The sequence below is a fragment of the Leucoraja erinacea genome, chromosome 30, assembly GCF_028641065.1.
Source record: "Leucoraja erinacea ecotype New England chromosome 30, Leri_hhj_1, whole genome shotgun sequence".
In the NCBI taxonomy this organism is placed as follows: Eukaryota; Metazoa; Chordata; class Chondrichthyes; order Rajiformes; family Rajidae; genus Leucoraja; species Leucoraja erinaceus.
In genome coordinates, this window is record NC_073406.1 from 1,897,773 (window position 1) to 1,916,344 (window position 18,572).

Genomic DNA, 18,572 nt, shown 5'->3' on the forward strand with positions numbered 1-18,572 from the left:
ATAAGTATGTCGGGGCAGAAAATGATTCAGTCTGTTCCGTGGCAGACTGGCTTGCCCAATGACTGCAACAACCAGGTTCAGGAATAGCTACTTCCCCACAGCCATCAGGCTATTAAACCTGGCTCGGACAAAACTCTGATTATTAATAACCCATTTTCTGTTATTTGCACTTGATCAGTTTATTTATTCATGTGTGTATATATTTATATCATGGTATATGGACACACTGATCTGTTCTGTAGTCAATGCCTACTATGTTCTGTTGTGCTGAAGCAAAGCAAGAATTTTGTTGTCCTATACAGGGACACATGACAATAAACTCACTTAAACTTGAACTTGAAAACGTGGGCCCCTGATGATGTGATGGCAAGTGGTGGCAAGTGGGCCCCTGTTAAATGATAGCATTGTAGTTGTGGGTGGGTCCCCTTTGTCTCCTGGCAACCAATATTTTTAGACCCAGTCCGCCACTGAGTATGTTATACCTGTGTCAGATATTTGAAAGGGCTTTGAGATAGTCCCTGTGTTCAACTCTAACTCCATCCACACCTGGTAGTCATCGATGTGTGTACTGAAATTGCTTCACCTTATAACTAATAGAATCAATTTTCCGATGTAAGGTGCAATGTTTCCGCAGGGATATAAGCAGCCGGGGGCTACTGCCTGGCAGTGCACATAGAAACATAGAAAATAGGTGCAGGAGTAGAGGCCATTCAGCCCTTCGAGCCTGCACCGCCATTCAATACGATCATGGCTGATCATCCAACTCAGTATCCCATCCCTGCCTTCTCTCCATACCCCCTGATCCCTTTAGCCACAAGGGCCACATCTAACTCCCTCTTAAATATAGCCAATGAACTGTGTGGCCTCAACTACCTTCTGTGGCAGAGAATTCCACAGATTCTGTGCGAAAAATGATTTTCTCATCTCGGTCCTAAAAGACTTCCCCCTTATCCTTAAACTGTGTGACGCGTTGTCCTGGACTTCCCAACACTGGGAACAATCTTCCTGCATCTAGCCTGTCCAACCCCTTAAGAGTTTTGTAAGTTTCTATAAGATCCCCCCTCAATCTCCTAAATTCTAGAGAGTATAAACCAAGTCTATCCAGTCTTTCTTCATAAGGTACTTGTCAGATGTTCTTGATAGGCAACGTATTATGGAGTGAAGCGTTGCAAAGAGTTGAACAATCACACTAGAGGAAATAGGTAACGTTTCGGGCCGAAACCCTTCCGGGTTTCGGCCCGAAACGTTGCCTATTTCCTTCACTCCACAGATGCTGCTGCACCCGCTGAGTTTCTCCAGCACTTTTGTCTACCACTGGAAAAGACGTGACGATCAGTTCCTGAACGGAAACCTCTGGAGAATTTGCGCCCCACCCAAGAGTTTCCGTGCGGTTCCCGGAGGTTTTTGTCAGTCTCCCTACCTGCTTCCACTACCTGCAACCTCCAGGTTTCGGCCCGAAACGTTGCCTATTTCCTTCCCTCCATCGATGCTGCTGTACCCAGCTGAGTTTCTCCAGCACTTTTGTCTACCTTCGATTTTCCAGCATCTGCAGTTCCTTCTTGAACAGTTTAGGTTAATGTCGTGTGTACCGAGATACAGTGAAAAGCTTGTGTTGTGTGCTAACCATCCTGTAACTCACAATCGATCTAGTTACGGTGCCGTGTGTAAGAAGTGGGTGGAAAAAGTGGGTGACTCAGGACTTATGGGTGGTTGGCATGGGGTTGGACAGGCTAGATGCAGGAAGATTATTCCCTGGGGATGTTGGGGAAGTCCAGAACAAGGGGGTCACAGTTTAAGGATAAGGGGGAAGTTTTTTAGGACTGAGATGAGAATTTTTTATTTCACAAAGAGAGTGGTGAATCTCTGGAATTCTCTGCCACAGAGGGTGGTTGAGGCCACACAGTTCATTGGCTATATTTAAGAGGGAGTTAGATGTGGCCCTTGTGGCTAAAGGGATCAGGGGGTATGGAGAGAAGGCAGGTACGGGATACTGAGTTGGATGATCAGCCAAAAACTCAGCGGGTGCAACAGCATCTATGGAGCGAAGGAAATAGGCAACGTTTCGTCCCAAAACCCTTCGGGTTTCGACCCGAAACGTTGCCTATTTCCTTTGGGTTTCAGCCCTATTTGAAGCCAGTTGAGGCCACAGTTCATTGGCTATATTTAAGAGGGAGTTAGATGTGGCCCTTGTGGCTAAAGGGATCGGGGGTATGGAGAGCAGGCAGGTGCAGGATACTGAGTTGGATGATCAGCCATGAATGGCGGTGCAGGCTCGAAGGGCCGAATGGCCTCTACTCCTGCACCTAATTTCTATGTTTCTATGATGTCCTCCCCCTCTCAAAGAGTTGAACATTCTCCACTCAATGCTGTGGTCCAGACACAAAGCACAAGACAGACTTAATTACAAAACAATATCATTTTAATATTTCCCTTCCCCCCCCCCCCCCACCGAGGCAAATATATTGTATTTTAATGTGCCACTTTATACTTAAGTAAAAAGATTTCTTTGGAAATTGAATATATGTAAGAAAAATCCTGGTCCGAGTTTGGTTGGTGCAGTCAGTTAATCCTCATCATCATCGTTGTCTTTGAAGAGCCCCAGTCTCTGGAAGCACTGGGCAATATTGGCCAAGAAGAAGCTGGTGGTGATGGCAGTGATGGAGACACACACTCCGGAGAAGAAGATGATCAGGTAGTCCGTCAACGTCAAATTATACTCGCACTCGTTGAAGCTGTTCTCAGATAGCTCGTTGAGGGTGATCTTCCTCCGATCCTGGGGCAGGGAGCACTGGATGGCATCAAAGCCTGCGGGGAAAGCGAGGCAAGTTACAGAAGCAGGGAAACATAGACAATAGGTGCAGGAGTAGAGGCCATTCGGCCCTTCGAGCCAGCACCGCCATTCAATATGATCAGGGAATGGAGGGTTATGGTATGAGTGCAGGCAGGTGGGACTAAGGGGAAAAAAAGTTGTTCGGCACATAGAAACATAGAAATTAGGTGCAGGAGTAGGCCATTCGGCCCTTCGAGCCTGCACCGCCATTCAATATGATCATGGCTGATCATCCAACTCAGTATCCTGTACCTGCCTTCTCTCCATACCCCCTGATCCCCTTAGCCACAAGGGCCACATCTAACTCCCTCTTAAATATAGCAAATATAGATTTGCTATATTTGTAGGGCCGAGATGGCCTGTTTCCGTGCTGTAATTGTTATATGGTTATATGGTTATTATATGGCTGATCATCCAACTCAGTCCCTGCCTTCTCTCCATACCCCCTGATCCCTTTAGCCACAAGGGCCACATCTAACTCCCTCTTAAATATAGCCAATGAACTGTGGCCTCAAATAGGGCCGAAACCCAAAGGAAATAGGCAACGTTTCGGGTCGAAACCTGAAGGGTTTCGGGACGAAACGTTGCCTATTTCCTTCGCTCCATAGATGCTGCTGCACCCGCTGAGTTTTTGGCTGATCATCCAACTCGGTATCCTGTACCTGCCTTCTCTCCATACCCCCTGATCCCTTTAGCCACAGATTAGTTTTGGTCTCCTAATCTAAGGAAAGACATTCTTGCCATAGAGGGAGTACAGAGAAGGTTCACCAGACTGATTCCTGGGATGGCAGGACTTTCATATGAAGAAAGACTGGATAGACTCGGCTTGTACTCGCTAGAATTTAGAAGATTGAGGGGGGATCTTATAGAAACTTACAAAATTATTAAGGGGTTGGACAGGCTAGATGCAGGAAGATTATTCCCGATGTTGGGGAAGTCCAGAACTAAGGGTCACAGTTTAAGGATAAGAGGGAAATCCTTTAGGACCGAGATGAGGAAAACATTTTTCACACAGAGAGTGGTGAATCTGTGGAATTCTCTGCCACAGAAAGTAGTTGAGACCACAGTTAATTGGCTATATTTAAGAGAGAGTTAGATGTGGCCCTTCTGGCTAAAGGGATCAGGGGGTATGGAGAGAAGGCAGGGATGGGATACTGAGTTGGATGATCAGCCATGATCATATCGAATGGCGGTGCAGGCTCGAAGGGATGAATGGCCTACTCCTGCACCTATTGTCTATGTTTCTATGTTACAAGGGCCACATCTAACTCTCTCTTATGTTGCAGAGTGTAAATGGCCACTCGGTCAGTGAATGTGGACCTGCAGACGTGTTGGTTGAGTCGACTGCCATTGTATTCCAACACAAATTCTTGCTATTGAGGGAGCCCAGCGTAGGTTTACCAGGTTAATTCCCGGGATGGCGGGACTGTCATTTGCTGAGAGAATGGAGCCAGCTGGGTTTGTACTCTCTGGAGTTTAGAAGGATGAGAGGGGATCTCATTGAAACATATAAGATTGTTAAGGGCTTGGACACGCTAGAGGCAGGAAACATGTTCCCGATGTTGGGGGAGTCCAGAACCAGGGGCCACACAGTTTAAGAATAAGGAGTAAGCCATTTAGAACGGAGACGAGGAAACACTTTTTCTCACAGAGAGTGATGAGTCTGTGGAATTCTCTGCCTCAGAGGGCGGTGGAGGCCGGTTCTCTGGATGCTTTCAAGAGAGAGCTGGATAGGGCTCTTAAAAATAACGGAGTCAGGGGTTATGGGGAGAAGGCAGGAACGGGGTACTGATTGGGGATGATCAGCCATGAATGGCGGTGCTGGCACGAAGGGCCGAATGGCCTACTCCTGCACCTATTGTCTATTGTCAAAGACGGGGCTGAGGACAATCTCATTCATGGAAAATAAGCCAGGACTTTGTCCGTGTCAGTAAATGCTTCAGGCACTTGTAGAGTGGAAACTGCAAGATTATTGGTGATGATTAACTCCGCCACCTGCTCTTATACCGTTGTGAGTGAACTGTCAACACTGTCTAAGCTTGCAATGATTAGTTAATGGACAATGTGCCTGACGAAGGGTCTCCACTTGAAACCTCACCCATTCCTTCTCCCCAGCGATGCCGCCTGCATTTTGTGTCTGTGACGGACAGGGCACTTGTAAACCCAGAGCGGGAATGTTTTAACCCCTGAGCTCCACATGCCCACCTTACACCCTCATAATATGTGTGACCAAACCCAATAAAAGAGGAATATTGAATGGCAGTGCTGGCTCAAAGGGCCGAATGGCCTACTCCTGCACCTATTTTCTGGTTTGATGTTTCTATGACTGCATGTATTGGGCCAGAATTAAGCCATTCGGCCCATCAAGTCTAGTCCGCTATTCAATCATGGCTGATCTATCTCTCCCTCTCAACCCCATTCTCCTGCCTTCTCCCTTATCTTCTAACACCCGTACTAATCAAGAATCTCTCAATCTCCATCAACTGTCTCCCCAGCCGTCTGTGGCAGTAAATTCCACAGATTCACCACCCTCTGACTAAAGAAATTCCTCCTCATCTCCTTTCTAAAGGTACGTCCTTTAATTCTGCGACTGCGCCCTCTAGTCCTAGACTCTCCCACTTCTCTATCTTCAAGCTGGAACACATTTCCCACTCAGACCGCTAGCTCTATTTTCACTCACATTTAAAGTGAGGTTTCCCGGTGCAATTGCCCAGAGGTTCTCACGGGTTGTGTGGCTACGTGTAAATTTGTAAATTCTCCCGAGTGTGTCGGATAATGTTAGTGTACGGGGATCGTCGGTCAGTGTAAACCCGGGGAAAACCCACGGGCAGGTCACGGGGAGAACGTACAAACTCCGTACAGACAGCACCCGTAGTCAGGATGGAACCCGGGTCTCTGGCACTGTGAGGCAGCAGCTCTACCCGCTGCACCAGCGTGTCGACAGCTTTTCACTCATCAGTCCTGTTATCTCATTATGTAGCGGAGGCAATCTTTGTTGAAGTCAAACATTCGCCGGCTGACGGCTGGCATGAAATCAGTGGGTCTTTGTGTTTTGTGATACTGGTTGTCAGCATGAGGGATGTATATTGGGACGTGTCCCCGCCTGGCCTGCCTTCGTTTGCTCAGCTTCATCAAGGGAGAAAACAACCCTGTCATTTATCTCTTTGTGGAGAACCTTGTCGGGCTGCGCTGTGTGTGTGTGTGTGTGTTGCCCTTCAGGCTGTTTCCATCATATTAATTGACCATCAGTTCACTCATCCAATCCATTAACCTTTCACTGTACTAACACATTGCTCACTGCCATCTGTGGCATAGACAAGACAGATATCTCCTCTCAACCCTCGCTCAATTGGTTTTGTAGAAATATAGGAATGAGTGGGTTAAACTATGATGAGCGTTTGTCGGCACTGGGCCTGTACTCGCTGGAGTTTAGAAGAATGAGGGGGGACCTCATTGAAACGTACAGAATAGTGAAAGGCCTGGATGTGGGGAGGATGTTTCCACTAGTGGGAGAGTCTAGGACCAGAGGTCACAGCCTCGGAATCAAAGGACGTTCATTTAGGAAGGAGATGAGGTGGAATTTCTTTAGTCAGAGGGTGGTGAATCTGTGGGATTCTTTGCCACAGACGGCTGTGGAGGCCACAAGTCAGTGGATATTTTGAAGGAAGAGATAGATGGATTCTTGATTAGTGCGAGTGTCAGGGGTTGTGGGGAGAAGGCAGGAGAATGGGGAGAGATGGATCAGCCATGATTAAAATGGCGGAGTAGACTTGATGGGCCGAATGGCCTAATTCTACCCCTGTTACATGACATATTCCACTCTTCACTCAATTTCTACTTTATAATGAACGCAGGAAATGCTGGACAAGGTATGTAGCATCCCAGGAACCAGACTGATTCCTGGGATGTCAGGACTTTCATATGAAGAAAGACTGGATAGACTCGGCTTGTACTCGCTAGAATTTAGAAGATTGAGGGGGTATCTTATAGAAACTTACAAAATTCTTAAGGGGTTGGACAGGCTAGATGCAGGAAGATTGTTCCCGATGTTGGGGAAGTCCAGAACAAGGGGTCACAGTTTAAGGATAAGAGGGAAATCTTTTAGGACCGAGATGAGGAAAACATTTTTTACACAGAGAGTGGTGAATCTGTGGAACTCTCTGCCGCAGAGGGTAGTCGAGGCCACACAGTTCATTGGCTATATTTAAGAGGGAGTTAGATGTGGCCCTTGTGGCTAAGGGGATCAGGGGGTATGGAGAGAAGGCAGGTACGGGATACTGAGTTGGATGATCAGCCATGATCATGTTGAATGGCGGTGCAGGCTCGAAGGGCCGAATGGCCTCTACTCCTGCACCTATTTTCTATGTTTCTATGTTTCTATCTGTGCAGAAAAGGCATCGGTGATGATTCTGGTCAAGACTCTTCATCAGATGTGACTGAAGAAGGGTCTCGACCCGAAACGTCACCTATTCCTTGTTCTCCAATGATGCTGCCTGACCCGCTGAATTACTCCAGCACTTGGATGTGTGTCTTTGGTGTCAAGCAGTTCCTTCTTACACAAGAGGTCTTTAAAATGATGAGAGGGATAGACAGAGTTGACGTGGACAAGCTTTTCCCATTGAGAGTAGGGAAGATTCAAACAAGGGGACATGACTTCAGAATTAAGGGACAGATGTTTAGGGGTAACATGAGGGGGAACTTCTTTACTCAGAGAGTGGTAGCTGTGTGGAATGAGCTTCCAGTGGAAGTGGTGGAGGCAGGTTCAATTTTATCATTTAAAAATAAATTGGATAGGTACATGGACGGGAAAGGAATGGAGGGTTGTGGTCTGAGCGCAGGTAGATGGGAGGAGGGGAGAATAAGGGTTCGGCACGGACTAGAAGGGCCGAGATGGCCTGTTTCCGTGCTGTAGTTGTTATGTGGTTATATGGATTTTATAAGAGAGAGATAATACAAGCTGGTCTTCAGAGGCAGAGAAGGTGTGGGACCAATCAGTAGATCAAAGGCGACATCTCTGATGGGTTAGAGCAGTGGAGGTTGGAAATAGAGCTTGCATCTTTATCTGTGTTATGTGTCATTAATAGCAGGGCACAGAAGCCAGCGCACAATGCTGCAAGCACCCTTTTATGAATTTAACTTCAAAGGTGCTACCTTTTCGCTATTCACACCAAAGAGTTGAACAATCTCCACTATAGGAAATAGGTAACGTTTCGGGCCGAAACCCTTTCGGGTTTCGGCCCGAAACGTTGCCTATTTCCTTCGCTTCACATAGATGCTGCTGCACCCGCTGAGTTTCTCCAGCACTTTTGTCTACCTTCGATATTCCAGCATCTGCAGTTCCTTCTTAAACAACCCCTGTTTTGTTCTGTGTAGGAAGGAAACTTAAGCATAGAAAATAGGTGCAGGAGTAGAGGCCGTTCGGCCCTTCGAGCCTGCACCGCCATTCGATATGATCATGGCTGATCATCCAACTCAGTATCCTGTACCTGCCTTCTCTCCATACCCCCTGATCCCTTTAGCCACAAGGGCCACATCTAACTCCCTCTTAAGTATAGCCAATGAACTGTGGCCTCAACTACCTTCTGTGGCAGAGAATTCCACAGATTCACCACTCTCTGTGTGAAAAATGTTTTCCTCATAGAAACATAGAAAATAGGTGCAGGAGTAGGCCATTCAGCCCTTTGAGCCTGCACCGCCATTCAATGTGATCATGGCTGATTCTCATCTCGGTCCTAAAAGATTTCCCCCTTATCCTTAAACTGTGACCCCTTGTTCTGGACTTCCCCAACGTCGGGAACAATCTTCCTGCATCTAGCCTGTCCAACCCCTTAAGAATTTTGTAAGTTTCTGTAAGATCCCCCCTCAACCTTCTAAATTCTAGCGAGTACAAGATCCAATAGGAACTGCAGATGCTGGTTTCAATCGAAGATCGACACAAAAAACTCAGCGGGACGGGCAGCATCTCTGGAGAGAAGGAACAGGTGACATTTCGGGGTCACCAGTCTGAAGAAACGTTGCCTATTTCCTTCGTTCCATAGATGCTGCTGCACCCGCTGAGTTTCTCCAGCACTTTTGTCTACCCTGGATAAAAAGACTCTCTTCCTCTCCTGATTTTATACGCCTCTATAAGATCACCTCTCATCCTCCTGCGCTTCAAGAAACAGAGTCCTAGCCTGCTCAACCTCTCCCTATAGCTCACACCCTCGAGTCCTGTAAACATCTTTGTAAATTCCTGCACGGACAACATCTCTCCTGTAGTATAACTTGCCGGAGATCGACACAGTCACTGGGGAAACTCTGCAAACTTCACACAAGGTCAGAATCGAGCCCTGAGGTCTCTGGCGCAGCTGAAGGATTACGACTTTCAAAAGACATTTGGACAGGAACAGGGATATCAAAGGTACAGAGGAATATGGGCCCAATGTAAGTCAATGATTCTCACGCAGAAGGCCAGGCTGAATGACTTCAATAGCAGTCCAGTCACTGCCAGCAATTTAGAACATTGAATCCCAACATTGTCCAGTTCAAGGGAATTTGTTGTGGGGCGGCACGGTGGCGCAGCGGTAGAGTTGCTGCTTCACAGCGCCAGAGACCCGGGTTCGATCCTGACTGTGGGCGCTGCCTCTACGGAGTTTGTACGTGCGACCTGCGTGGGTTTTCTCCGGGTGCTCCGGTTTCCTCCCACACTCCAAAAGCCTACAGGTGTGTAGGTTAATTGGCTTTGGTAGTTATAAAATTGTCCCTGGTGTGTGTGGGATAGTGTACGTGTGCGGGGATCGCTGGTGGGTGAGAACTCGGTGGGCCCAAGGGCCTGGTGCCGCGCTGTATCTCTAAACTAAACTATACTATAGACTAGCATGTTCCAAAACGTTGGTTTGTGGAGACTGTGAGTGGTGTGAAGGGGTGAGAGAGAGAGACTGGCTGCGCAGTTGTTGCTGGAACCTAATAATCAGAAACTTCCCCAGATCCCATTCGCCAGTTTCACATCCATTCGTAATAAATACATTTCCTCTCTGATTATCTCCAATTCTCTCGTGTGGTGGCTCTGTCATTGACACACGCACGTCTTGTGTCTGTCTGTCTGTCTGTCTGTCTGTCTGTCTGTCTGTCTGTCTGTCTGTCTGTCTGTCTGTGGGGCCACACACACTCATCCAGCAGTCAGTCAATCAGTCAATCAGTCATGCCACCTCCAATCCACTCCAACATTCAGCACCAACATCCCCCTGGTGGGTAGGGAGGTTAGCGGGTACTTTACATAGAGTGGGTGGGGGGTGGCAGGAGAGTCTGGGTGCGGCTGGATAGATGGGATCCCCCCCCCCCCCCTCTCTGTGGCCTGATGCCGGGAGGATTCCCCACACAGGGCCAGCAGGTACGACCGTCATTCAGATCCAGGACAATGTCCTCAAGATTAAATATTAGCTTCTGGTACCAGAAGAATAATGAAGTTGTGATTTAGACTTGAAGCCTCGGAGGTCGACATCATATTAGTCTCCTCGTTATTGCTGATACCAGGAGTCCCCAGCTCAGAGAGTGCAGCTCACACGCAGCACATGTAAACGTGTGCATATGTCCGCACACACACACGTACACACGTACACACACGTACACACACACACACACACACACATGTACACACATGTACACACACGTACACACACACACATGTACACGTACATACACGTACACACACACGTACACACACAGAGACACACACACACGTACACACACACGTACACACACACACGCACACGTACACACACACGTACACACGTACACACACACACACACACACACACGTACACACACACACGTACACACATGTACACACACACACGTACACACACACACACACACACACACACACACACACACACACACACACACACACACACACACACACACACACACACACACACACACACACACACACACACATAAACACACACGTACACACACGCACACACACACGTACACACACACGCACACGTACACACACACATACACACACGTACACACACACACACACACACACACACACGTACACACACACACACACGCGTACACACACACACACGTACACACACGCACACACACGCGCACACACACACACACACACGCACAGACACAGACACAGACACACACACGCACACACACGCACACACACACGCGCACACACACACACACACACACACACACACACACACACACACACACACACACACACACACACACACACGGAAAGGGAATTGCTAATAACTTTCCTAATAAAATCTTCCATCATCATTTCTTGGTCAGGGATGTCAGTGTGAAATACTTGACATCATCTGCTAGTTGCCAGTCACTGCATTCACCAACCTGGCCCGAATGTACAGGAAGAAACTGCAGATGCTGGTTTACACTGAAGATAGTCACAAAGTGCTGGAGTAACTCAGTGGGACAGGCGGCATCTCTGGAGAGAAGGAATGGGTGACGTTTCGGGTCGAGGGAACTTCTTCAGACTGAGAGTGTACGTCAATGTTAACCTGCGTCTGTCTCTCTCCTCAGCATGTTGTTGCTCCGTTTGGGGTTGTGTGGGGGGCCGTGTACAGAGTTTACCCCCCCCCCCCCCCCCAACCCCACAGTAGGGGAGTAGGCCATTCGGCCCTTCGAGCCAGCACCGCCATTCAATGTGATCATGGCTGATCATCCCCAATCACTACCCCGTTCCTGCCTTCTCCCCATATCCCCTGACTCCGCTATTTTTAAGAGCCCTATTTAGCTCTCTCTTGAAAGCATCCAGAGAACCGGCCTCCACCGCCCTCTGAGGCAGAGAATTCCACAGACTCACCCCTCTGTGAGAAATTCCACAGACTCGCCCCTCTGTGAGAAATTCCACACTCGCCCCTCTCCGTGAGAAATTCCACAGACTCACCCCTCTCTGTGAGAAATTCCACAGACTCACTGCTCTCTGTGAGAAATTCCACAGACTCACCCCTCTCCGTGAGAAATTCCACACTCGCCCCTCTCCGTGAGAAATTCCACAGACTCACCCCTCTCCGTGAGAAGTTCCACAGACTCACCCCTCTCCGTGAGAAATTCCATAGACTCACCCCTTTCTGTGAGAAATTCCACAGACTCACCCCTCGCCGTGAGAAATTCCACAGACTCACCCCTTTCTGTGAGTGAAAATGAAAATGGCTCGAAAGGCCAGATAGAGAACTGCTGATCAGAACATCAACCACTGCACAAGACAAGAAGCAGCAACTCTGACCGATGCAGAGATAATGAGATGCCTCGTATCTCGTTCCTTCTCCGCTTGCCAGGGCTGCCATGAGAGGAATAGATCGGGTGGACACACAGAGTCTCTTGCCCAGAGGAGGGGAATCGAGAACCAGAGCACAAAGACTCACAGTGAGGTCGGGAAAGATTTAATAGGAACCTGAGGGGCAACTTTTTCACGCAAAGGGTGGTCGGTGAATGGAACGAGCTGCCAGAGGAGGTAGGTGAGACAAACTAGCACAAAGTCTCGACCCGAAACGTCACCTATTCCTTCTCTCCGTAGATGCTGCCTCACCTGCTGAGTTTCTCCCAACATTTCTTCGATTTTTCCAACATCTGCTGTTCATTCTTAAACACTAAGAAACATTTAGACAGGTACATGGATAGGACAGGTTTAGTGGGATGTGGGCCAAACGCAGGCAGGTGGAACTGGCGTAGATGGGACATGTTGGTCGGTGTGGGCAAGTTGGGGCGAAAGGACATGTTTCTACACTGAAAGACTATAACATTTACAGAGGCTCCCATATTCCCCTTTATTTAAGTATATTACAGCTGCTGATCAGATTCATCTGCTCCCTGTCTCTGAAGATGCCTGGAAAACCGATTAGCACTAACCTATGCGGTTAGATTGTCACTAACATTTAGTTTAGAAATACAGCGTGGAAAAAGGGCGCTCTGCGTCAACCAGCGATCTTCCCCGCACACTAACACGATCAAACACACACTAGGGCCAATTTACAAGTGTACCAAGCCAATTCATCTACAATCCTGTATGTCTTTGGAGTGTGGGAGGAAACCGGAGCACCCGGAGAAAACCCACGCAGGTCACGGGGAGAGAGAATGTGCAAACTCCGTACAGACAGAACCCGAGGTCGGGATGGGACCCGGGGTCTGTGAGGCAGCAACTCTACCGCTGTGTGGGGAGATGGAACTGACCTGTGGGGAGAATATCAACATTGTCCTTCAGCCAGAGGAAGAGATTAGCAAAGGTACAATTGCAGAGCCAGGGGTTGCCCTCGAGCCTCAGGGTGCGGAGAGATGGCAAGGAGCTGATGGTGGTGACGCTCAGGGTCTCCAGTGCGTTGTCGTTCAGCTCCAGAACCTGGAGAACGTTCAGGCTGTGGAAAGCCTCCTTGTCCACCTCCTCCAGCTTCGGATTGTTCCCCAGTCGAAGCATGATCAGCCGGCGTGCCGAGCTGAAGGCTCCGGAGCTCAGCCGGGAGAAGTTGTTGTACCTGAGGTCCAGGTAGATCAGTCTGGTGGTGCTGAAGGTCCCTTTGCTGATGGTAGACAGGGAGTTGTTGCTGAGATCCAGGTAGACCAGGTCTCCGTAGTACATGAAGAAATCGGCTGGTATCTCCTGGATCTGGTTGTTGCTCATCAGGATCTTCCTGACGACCAGAGGGAAGATGCCGGAGGGGACTTGGAGGAGCCCCAGGTCCTGACAGTCAATGGTGTGAGAATCCTTGCAGGAGCACCCGCCTGGGCAGCTTGACCCGGTGGGGAGAAGGGAGAGGAGCAGAGGCAGTAGGCAGAGGGGGAAGCATGGGAGCATGGCAGGTGAGTCTGCAACCGTGGCTGAGGCATGCTGAGCAAAGGCAGAGACTGAACAGCTGTGCATGGCGTACGTGAGATTGGATAGCAGTGCCTAGCTCAAATAGCACTAACGCAGGGGAGGAGGGAGGGAGGGAGCAGCCACTGGCCGGCAGCAGAAATAAAACCAGCAAATCCAATGGATCTTTCCATTCCCCGGAGACAAGAGCAAATTAGCAAAATCCTATGTCCAGTGTTATTAATAGAATTGTAACAATTCACAATCGACCGACCAACATGATTAATGTGTGTGATAATTCCTGGAATATTTTGCTTTGTGTTAAGCCCTTCATAACTAATATTCATTAACTCCAGCATAATGTTATAAGCAAAGACTTTTATTCGTTTAAACCCTTTCCCAATTTCAATGAGCCACACGGGTTAAGAAGTAATTTCAATGTTGCCACAAGGAACTGCAGAGGCTGGAATCTCAAGCAAAGTGCTGGAGGAACTCGGCGGGTCAGGCAGCAGCTGTGCAGGGATTGGACAAACTTGACTGATGAAGAGTCCTTCTGACCTGAAACGTCACCTGTCCATTCCCCCCTCAGATGCTGCCTGGCCCGCTGAGTTCATCCAACACCTGGTGTTCCTCTGAAAGACTTTTAAAGTGTTCACAGTGAAAGGCCGTTGTTGTAGGCTAGCCAGTCAGCGGAAAGACAATACATGATTACAATCGAGCTGTCCACAGTGTACAGATACATGATAAGGGAATATCTATATAACTAAAAGTCCCATCTTGATCACTTCCTGTCTGCTGTGTATATTGAATTTAGAAAAAAACGCTACCCTATATTGCCATGATTTTTGGCCATCTTACTCGCAGTCCTCCTCTGCTGAGGCAGCCCCGATGGTTTTTTCCGATCGATGAAAAATAAAAAAGTTATGAGTGTTTAAAAAAAAATCTTGAGATCAGCTGATTAGTCCTCTCGCATGTCAATCACCATGATGAAGGTAACGCCCCTCCCGGGGAGGGGGTGGGGGCAGGACAATAAAACCCCGGATGCCTGGACATGAGTCAATCACTCTGGACGATAGCGAGGGAGAGGCCACAACGGTCATTCTAAGCTGTGAATCAACTGAACTGTGAGTCTGCATTGTACTTGCAATAAATGATTTGTTAGCCCTTAATGACAATGCAATGAGTTGTTTGGCAATTTGGTGGCCTGCACTCTGCTTGAAATGTGGACCCGGAGTGGGGAACCACTGGGGATTAATAGACAATAGACAATAGGTGCAGGAGTAGGCCATTCGGCCCTTCGAGCCAGCACCGCCAATCAATATGATCATGGCTGATCATCCAAAATCAGTACCCCATTCCTGCTTTCTCCCCATATCCCTTGATTCCGTTAGCCCTTAGAGATAAATCTAACTCTCTCTTGAAAACATCCAGTGAATTGGCCTCCACTGCCTTCTGTGGCAGAGATTTCCACAGATTCACAACTCTCTGGGTGAAAAAGGTTTTTCCTCATCTCAGTCCTAAATGGCCGAGCCCTTATTCGTAAACTGTGTGTGACCTCTGGTTCTGGACTCCCCGACATGGGGAACATTATTCCTGCATCTAGCCTGTCCAACTCTTTAAGAATTGCATATGTTTCTATAAGAAACCCTCTCATCCTTCTGAATGCCAGTGATTAGATCAGCCATGATTGAATGGAGGAGTAGACTTGATGGGCCGAATGGCCTAATTCTTCTCCTAGGACTTATAAAACTAGCAGGCTTGCTCACAATTCTGTGGTGGTCTTTGGAACAATGACACACAGGCCTCTTCCAGGTAGTTGCTTGCTCCTTCTTTGAAAAGCTTCGAAGATCACACTTCCCCCCCCATCTCGACTTGCTTTTCTGCAAGTTTGTGGTTTGCCAGCCAAGAGGTCTACCTTCAGTCGCATACATACATCCTGCATAAATGTCACCATTAATCACACCTTTTCAGTTTGGTCCCACCGCGCGCTTCACCCTGCTCAGCGATAACAGTTTTTATCAGCAGATTTAAAAGATAAGCCGCACATTCGAACCTGCCAGCCTTTCGACACTTATCACTCAATTACAATTAATCCCAAATGTCACCTTTTACTGCCTCATTCAACTTTATTCTTTATCAGAACCACCATAATTGTAACTGAATTACAATCACCACCACAAACAAAAAAACCCTCATTTATACTTTTTAACCATTTGACAAAATTTATATATTTCCCTAAAATCAAACTGAGAATTTTCCCGATCGATAGTTCATGAGCTCTAGGAGCAGGATTAGGCCATTCGGCCCCATCAAGTCTACCCCACCATTCAATCATGGCTGATCTATCTCTCCCTCTCAACCCCATTCTCCTGCCTTCTCCCGTAACCCCTTACACCCGCTCTGGTTAAATGCAAGCACAAATTCCCCCTCATTCCAATCAAGGGTTTATATGCCTCCTATACTTTTGCACTGATTAAGTCCCAGTTAATATAACGGCCATTGAAATATCCCACTTTTACTACCCGAGTGCTTTTTGAATTTGTCAATTATTTGTTTGCAAACTTGCCCTTCAATCCTCCTTGTTCTGACTGTGACTCCGTTGTAAGATTGCAGCACCGAGTGCTGGAGTAACTCAACAGGCCAGGCAGCATCTGTGCAGGCAATAGACAGATGACAGAACCTTCTTCAGACTCCAGCGTTTTGAGTTTTAACATGACCTGCTGAGTTACTCCAGCACTCTGTGCTTCACTAAGGATTTCAGCATCTGCAGTTCCTTGTGTCAACAGTATGGTAGCTGTTTATTTGTTCTTTAGTGTAGGATACATTCATCACACTGTTCTTCAGAAGGGTCTCGACCTGAAACGTCACCCATTCCATCTGTCCAGAGATGCTGGCTGCATCGCTGAGTTACTACAGCACCTTGTGTCTGTCTCTCTGCCTCTCCCTGCCCCTCCCTGCCCCTCTCTGCCCCTCTCTGCCCCTCTCTGCCCCTCTCTGCCCCTCTCTGCCCCTCTCTGTGTCCCTCTCTGTGTCCCTCTCTGTGTCCCTCTCTGTGTCCCTCTCTGTGTCCCTCTCTGTGTCCCTCTCTGTGTCCCTCTCTGTGTCCCTCTCTGTGTCCCTCTCTGTGTCCCTCTCTGTGTCCCTCTCTCTGTCTCTCTCTGTCTCTCTCTGTCTCTCTCTGTCTCTCTCTCTCTCTCTGTCTCTCTCTGTCTCTCTCTGCCTCTCTCTGCCTCTCTCCTCTCTCTGTCTCCCTCTCTGTCTCCCTCTCTGTCTCCCTCTCTGTCTCCCTCTCTGTCTCCCTCTCTGTCTCCCTCTCTGTCTCCCTCTCTGTCTCCCTCTCTGTCTCCCTCTCTGTCTCCCTCTCTGTCTCCCTCTCTGTCTCCCTCTCTGTGTCCCTCTCTGTGTCCCTCTCTGTGTCCCTCTCTGTGTCCCTCTCTCTGTCTCTCCCTCTCTGCCTCCCTCTCTGCCCCTCTCTCTGTCCCTCTCTCTGCCCCTCTCTCTCTCTCTCTGTCTCTCTCTCTGTGTATTTTGTTTACTCTCTGAGCTGCATGCGAATAAGGAATCCCTTTGCATCATGGTGCGTAAAACTACAATCTAATCTAATTTTATCTCATCTAATCTAATCTTCTCGATGCTTTAAAGCAAATTGCCTAAAAGCTGAAAAAAGGTTTTAAGAATAACGCAAAAGTCACAGAACTTGCTAACTGGGCTAGAAACCAGCGGTGAACAACAGCGGGCTGAATCTAACTCCACCGCATGTCTTTCAGTGGATGGTCTGCTCCCCTAGTTACAGCCCAGCGAGGAAGCCTTAACAATCAGCTTCTTCACACGATTAGTAGCTCTACTAAATAACCAAATATCTGTAGCCTCCTTTTGCCCAGGTATTTTATTTAATTCACATGTTTAATCGATAATGTTTTATTGTTCATGTTTTATGTGTCATTCCTAACTGTCACTGTATGTCGTTGTCACTTGCGGGCGGAGCACCAAGGCAAATTCCTTGTATGTGAATACTTGGCCAATAAACGTATTAATTCATTCAATTGCCCCAGTCTGTCCTGCACCAATGCAGCAGAGCTATTAAGTTACATGAATGTGTGAATGAATATTTTAATGTCACAGTGAAATTCTTTGCCTGGACACCCAAGGTATGCAAATAGTGGCCACTTAGGGGGCATTTACAAAGTTACAAGGTTCCCCTGCACCAGATCCTTCTTTGTTCTCCCCCCCCCCCCCCCCCCCCCCCCCCCCTCACGATGGCCCCCCTCTCTCCCTCACCCCGGGTCCTCCTTTGCTCCTTCCCTCGGCAGCGGCGTGGTCACTTCCATGTCCATCGTCCCGTCCACTATCGCCGCCTAGCCTTCTCCGGACGCCTCCGTGGCCCCAACGTCAGCCCCAGCCGCAGCTTCCACAGCCCAGGGGCCAGTTGTGGACTCTCCGTGGCCGGCTGGGAGGTGTCTACATCTAATGCAGTCTAGAACAAATCGACTTCAACTCAATTGGCTTTGAAAACGTTAATTTGCTTTGGTGAAATTGCAGATGGCCCCTAATGTATTGGATAATGCTGGTGTACAGGGTGACCACTGGTCAGCGTGGACTCGGTGGGGCACAGGGCCTGTTTTCACGCTGTATTTCTAAAACTAATTGGGCAGCCTAGAGTCGTGGTACTACCTGAATCCAAAGCCTCCTCCCTAATGTCTGCAGTAGCGGTAGAGTTGCTGCCTCACAGCGCCATGGCCCCAGGTTCAATCCTGACTACGGGCGCAGTCTGTAGGGAGGTCACGGTGGCACAGCGGTAGAGTTGCTGCCTTACACCTATGTTTCCATGTTTCACCCGGAGAAAACCCACACCCAGTCGCGGGGAGAAGGTACAAAGTCTGTGCAGACAGCACCCATGGTCAGGATCGAACCCGGGTCTCTGGCGCTGTAAGG

At 48.4% G+C, this 18,572-nt stretch overlaps 1 protein-coding gene across 1 annotated transcript; it reads right to left on the reverse strand.

The window, feature by feature from the left end:
- Positions 1 to 2,452: 2,452 nt before the first annotated feature.
- Positions 2,453 to 14,445, reverse strand: LOC129711459 (leucine-rich repeat-containing protein 38-like). The gene is made up of 2 exons (XM_055659074.1): positions 13,025 to 14,445; positions 2,453 to 2,805 (listed from the first exon to the last, which is right to left on the reverse strand). Exons 1-2 carry the CDS (start codon positions 13,707 to 13,709, stop codon positions 2,564 to 2,566), a joined length of 927 nt encoding a protein of 308 aa, XP_055515049.1. The 5' UTR covers positions 13,710 to 14,445; the 3' UTR covers positions 2,453 to 2,563.
- Positions 14,446 to 18,572: the final 4,127 nt, after the last annotated feature.

Coding starts and splice junctions, on each gene's coding strand:
- LOC129711459 (XM_055659074.1), bottom strand. CDS start 13,709: ATGCACAGCTGTTCAGTCTCTGCCTTTGCTCAGCATGCCTCAGCCACG. Junction 2,806..13,024: donor TGTTGATATTCTCCCCACAG/GTCAGTTCCATC, acceptor CTTTCCCCGCAG/GCTTTGATGCCATCCAGTGC.